Source organism: Nuphar pumila, chromosome 17 (genome assembly GCF_984573655.1).
Source record: "Nuphar pumila chromosome 17, dmNupPumi1.hap1.1, whole genome shotgun sequence".
NCBI lineage: Eukaryota > Viridiplantae > Streptophyta > Magnoliopsida > Nymphaeales > Nymphaeaceae > Nuphar > Nuphar pumila.
The window spans coordinates 1,958,601-1,964,200 of NC_143265.1; the positions used below are offsets into that span (position 1 = coordinate 1,958,601).

General features: G+C 44.1%; 1 protein-coding gene across 1 annotated transcript; it reads left to right on the forward strand.

Moving 5' to 3' along the window:
• The first annotated feature begins 836 nt into the window (after nt 1-836).
• LOC149811336 (floricaula/leafy homolog) lies at nt 837-3,698 on the forward strand. The gene is made up of 3 exons (XM_089993764.1): nt 837-1,290; nt 1,497-1,819; nt 3,348-3,698. The coding sequence occupies exons 1-3, from the start codon at nt 837-839 to the stop codon at nt 3,696-3,698; spliced, it is 1,128 nt and encodes a 375-aa protein (XP_089849890.1).
• Nucleotides 3,699-5,600: the final 1,902 nt, after the last annotated feature.

The following is a 5,600-nucleotide window of genomic DNA, read 5'->3' on the forward strand; positions in this document are numbered from 1 at the left end:
TAATAACTTAACAAGATAAACACAGTCAGTATCTAGGATAGAATACGAGGATAACATCCTCCTAAAATTATAGAGTGTGTATCCTATCCAAATGTCTCCAAGAGACTCTTCTTGATCAAGTAGAATAAATCGAGAATGACTGAGTCAGGAAACCACATATACCAAGGCCTAGTGATGGCTCGCCCAACTCACCCAGCTAGCTATTTCTGTAAACTTTCCGCATCTTGATCAATTATGTTTGAGTCAAGTAAGCCTAGGCCGACCACATGGAAGGCTAGCTAAGTGCAACAAGATTCATCTTTGTTTTCCGTCTCTTTTGGGTATAATCTTGAACCTAGCTTGACTTGATCAAGCTTAGCTATGTGAGCTCTTAAAGGGTCAGACTCAGAGTGTACACTCATTTATGATGAGGTTTTTGACTATTTACTGGAGAAAGCCGACTTGTGTAGTACTCTGCAGGGGCAAATCAGAACAAAATAGAATGGAGATGGCATCATCATGGCACTTCCCATCACCTTTTCGAAAACGGCAATCATATCCACAGCATCCATGTGATCAATCTTCAGGGCGAGGGGCCGGAAGGAACATATGTTATCACAGATTTTATAAAATATTCATGCACACGAATGTATATACTACAACCATTTGGTATCTCCATCCTCATATATCCGAACAACGCCAGCTCTCTCTGCTGGTGCAGCTGTTGTTTGTAGTTTTTCTTTTCTCTTTTTTGTTGGTGCTGCTGCTGTTTGTAGTCCTTTTTCTTTTCTTTTCTCTCTCTTGCTGGTGCTGCTGCTGTTTCTTGTCTTTTTTTATTCTTCGTCTATCCGAGAGACATGGACCCAGATGCCTTCTCTGCGGCGATGTTCAAATGGGACACCAGGGCTGCTGCGGCAAGCCGAATCTTGATACACGACGTATCGAGCTCGGCCACCGGCCAAGTGGACGGAGGGGTTGCTCCACCACCACCACCATACTGCCGGAGCAAGGAGCTGGGGGGACTCGAGGACCTGTTCCAGAACTACGGCATCCGATACTTCACGTTGGCGAAGATGGCGGCGATGGGGTTCACGGTGAGCACGCTGCTCAACATGAGGGACGAGGAGCTGGACGAGATGATAGCCACCCTCGTCGACGTCTTCCACTGGGACCTGCTAGTCGGCGAGAGGTTCGGGATCAAGGCCGCCGTGAGGGCCGAGCGCCGCTGGCTCCTCGACGACGACGACCGCCACCTCAACCTCCTCGCCTCCGCCGATTCCACCAACCCCCTCGACGCCCTCTCTCAAGAAGGTATTAGTAATACCACATCTCTCTCTCTCTCATGTTGTTCGTTATTTTCTAACCACACTTATATGACTAGATGTTTGCTAATTACAAATCTCTCTCTCTCAAGTTGTTGGTCATTTCGCTCCTGGCTAACTACAAATCTCTCTCTCTCTCTCTCTCTCTAACGTTGAGGTCTTTTTTCTTTTTCCTTCTCGACCTATGGAGGATAGGGTTATCCGAGGAGCCGGTGCAGGCGGAGAAGGTGGGTGGCGTCACCGGGAACGGTGGCGGAGGGGGAGGGTGGGAGGTGGTGATGGAGGGGAAGAAGCAGCGGCGGATGAGGGGGACGAGGGGCGGCGATGGGGAGGTAGGCGGTGGAGATGGAGGGGACCGGCAGCGGGAGCACCCGTTCATCGTGACGGAGCCCGGCGAGGTGGCTCGTGGCAAGAAGAACGGGCTCGACTACCTCTTCCACCTCTACGAGGAGTGCCGCGCCTTCTTGATCCAGGTCCAGAACATCGCCAAGGAGCGCGGAGAGAAGTGCCCCACTAAGGTATTGACCAAACCACCCCTGTACTTCCGTCGAATTCATTCTGTCGCTTTCGAATAAGTATAGGGGTAAGATAGTCATTTCGTACAGTATCTGGTGCCTTCATCTTAACGTTAAACTGTGAGTTAAAAAAAATCTTTTTATTCTTTTGAAAGATATATGGTGACCATCGGCCGATACGTATCGTATTGCCAGAAAATCGATACTGTACTGACCTGAATCGGCTGTTTTTTAATAAATGTAAAAAAATAGCTTAAATTAAATTTTAATATTATTTTAATAGTTTTAACATGTGTGACACCACATAATATTTTTAAAATTATTTTTTGGCCAATTCAGAACGATACAGTTATCGTCCGATGCACCTGAATCGTTGGGCAAAACATAAGATAGGAATGGATATACTTGAATATGGGTTAAGATTGTGGACCCGCTTCCAGTCCATTTTCCCTACTCACGATGAAAAGAAATGTTAAAAGCATAATCACAAATATTAGCGATATTTCAAATGACAAGATATTTCCAGAATATTATCACCTATGTTTAATATGTACAATTATTAACACTATAATTTTCTATTTTTAGTAATTTCTTATATTGTGCACTCTTTTTATTTTATTTATTTTTTGTTTATAAAAGTACCGAGAAATTTTCCAAAATGTTTTTTGGACAAAATAAAATTTCTTAACTTATTGTGAGAGATTTTTCCCGTGAGACAGGATGTCCATTATTGTGATTGGATCCCATAACGGAACTGCAATCACCAGTAGGGGTGGCAATCGGGTCGAGTTGGTGGGTTGGTGTGTCAGCATACCTCAACCCGAACCCGACCCGTTTATTAAACGGGTCGGCTGTGGCAAACACTAACCCGACCCATTTAATAAACGGGTAACTCGACATGACCCGCCAACCCGTTTAATAAATGGGTTGGGTTGGGAAAACGGGTTGGCGGTTGGCGGGTCGGTTTGGCGGATGGGTTGGCGGGTCGGGTTAGCGAGTTGACCCTCCCGCCTAACCCGTTTATTAAACGGGTCAGCCGGGTTGGCGGGTTGGCATACCCCAAACCCGGCCCGTTTATTAAACGGGTTGGCTTAAGCCCAACCCGAACCTGCCTAAGAGGCGGGTTGGCGGGTCGTGTCAGGTTTTGCCACCCCTAATCACCAGGATGATCTCTCATATCCGGTGTAGGGATGGCAGTGGACCGGGGAAAGAGGGGCCCTGCCCGCCTCGCCCTGTTTGGACCGGGGATGAAGGGTATGAAACGGGGATGGTGGCGGGGATGGACATACCCTTTTCCCCACCCCGCCTCATCCCCGTTTGAACAGGGGATGGAGGACATGAAACGGGGATGAAGGCAGGGGTGGAGGTTAAAATCCATCCCCGCCGGGGATGGAGGTTCTAATCTTGAGGCGGGGTGGGGGTGGAGACCTTGTCCCCCGCCCCGCCCCACTGCCATCCCTAATCCGGTGTCCCTAGAATCCAATGTTTGTAAAGTGTGGACCCAATATCGATCCATTCCATTGTGGTGCAGGTAACGAACCAGGTGTTCCGATATGCCAATAGCATGGGAGCAAGCTACATCAACAAGCCCAAGATGAGGCACTATGTCCATTGCTATGCACTGCATTGCCTGGACGAGGGTGCATCGAACCGGCTAAGAAGCGCGTTCAAGGAGCGCGGGGAGAATGTCGGGGCATGGAGGCAGGCGTGCTACCAGCCCCTCGTGGCCATGGCTGCTCATCACTCGTGGGACATCGACGCCATATTCAACGCGAACAAGAAGCTTTGCATCTGGTACGTTCCCACCAAGCTGCGCCAACTCTGCCACCACCAGCGCACCGCGTCTGCATCCATGAGTGGAGCTCACCTGCACCAAGTGTAGGTTGGTGCAATCTGTTGTGTAGTAGTCCAACATTTGCAAACAGATCCCGAGTACAAGTCCATGCTTTCCTTAGTGCATACAATCTTAACCCAGCATCATGCTTTGTTTGCATCATTCTCTGCTCATATTATGGAAATCTCAGGATTTGGAGTCCATTTGATCCTACAACATGCCTAACCAATATATATATATATATATATATATATATATATATATATATATATATCATCGAACGCCAAAACGTTGAGCGTCTCACGTTGATTTAAGGCCATCGCTGCTAATGACTTGGGCGGAAAAAAAGACCTTTAGGGCCGATAAATGACATTTTTTTAACTAACGCTCTGATCTTGTTATGTTACTCTCATGTGTATATAGCAGCCTACAGCAACTGAAGGGGGGAGTTTCTGAGTTTTTCTCAAATCTGAATGCACAATAAAGTTTGACATTGTTGATTTGCTAGTAAACAACGCTTTGATCATGTTTTTTCTATTAAAAAACCTGATTTTTTAAGCCTTGAATATTTATGATAAATGTAAAAATTTTACACCATTGATTTTCAAACCTTATAAAAACCTACCTGTGCACCAAAAATGGAATGATGCAAGAGTCGATTCTTGTAAAAATCAAACATATATTAGAAAAAAACATGAAAAAACCCTTCAAAAGCCTCTTAGGCTGCAAGGAAGTTTAGATGAATTAAACCATATTAAAATGCCCTTCAAAAGTGACCCCACAGGTGCATTTTATTTTATTTTTAAATTCTGACCATACAAATGTGATCATTGTGCTTGATTTTATAGGGATCAACTCTTGAAGTGTTCAATTATGATAGATGGGTGGGTTTTTAAAGGTTAGAAAAATCAGCCGTTCAAAATCTTTGTAAAATTTTTAGGCTCCAAATAACATTTTTCATAAAAAACATATGAACTAGATAGGAGTGGATTTCTCGTAAATCGACCATGCTAGAGAAACCCATCAAACACGTATGGCAAGCACCTACGCTCTTCTCCCCCCCCTCTCTCTCTCTCTCTCTCTCTCTCTCTATATATATATATATATATATATATATATAGTTGGTATTAAGAAGACCAATGATTATGTATTTGTCACTCATGCCAGTCCACATTTCCATTATGACTTCATATTATGGAGAAGGATTTTACCATGTATGGTACATAACTATGGCATGCCCATGCATCAATGCAATCATCATCATCATCAAACGTGGTCGCATCCGCATGGTACTAGCTTCGCCATTTCATTGCTAACAGTTCTAAACAGGCAACTGAAATTTTACCTATTATTTTTTCAAATAATGACAATGACTACACGGTGGTCATCTTTGCTTGTTGCTCATAACGTCTTCTTCTACTGCTTCCCCACCTAGCCGTTTGGCTCAGAAACTGTGGATTCAGATTCTAGGTATCTTCTAGGCGTTACTGAATCTGACCTAATGGGATTCAGAATCGGGTTTGGTGTCCGATGAGTAAAGGGGAATACAGAACCTGAATCCGATTATCTAATCGGTTATATTTTATAAACAATCGGGCCCAATTATCAACTGCATAAAAACAGCCGTTTATAGTCCAAGTAAATCATAACAGGAAACCAGGCAAAGTCTCCAGTGAACATGGTGCACTCAACAAAAATAAAAGGGACAATTAAGAAAATAGGATTATCAGCAATCAATTGTTTATATATGAAATTTAGTAAATCAGAGCCTAATCTTACATCATCCTATAGTTGCATTTTGCATCAGCATATTCTGATTGTGTACAGAACCTTCAAAAATCTAAATATTTTTTAAAGGCACCAGGATTACAAAATGCAGTTAACATCCATATATTAATCATATGCTGTTACAAAAATTAAATTCATACCTGTATAACAGTCACCCTAGGT

What these genes read in the sequence shown, in the direction of transcription:
- LOC149811336 (XM_089993764.1), top strand. Translation starts at nt 837, where the DNA reads ATGGACCCAGATGCCTTCTCTGCGGCGATGTTCAAATGGGACACCAGG. An exon ending in CGACGCCCTCTCTCAAGAAG is followed by an intron (nt 1,291 to 1,496) that starts GTATTAGTAATA and finishes TATGGAGGATAG; the next exon opens with GGTTATCCGAGGAGCCGGTG. An exon ending in GAGAGAAGTGCCCCACTAAG is followed by an intron (nt 1,820 to 3,347) that starts GTATTGACCAAA and finishes ATTGTGGTGCAG; the next exon opens with GTAACGAACCAGGTGTTCCG.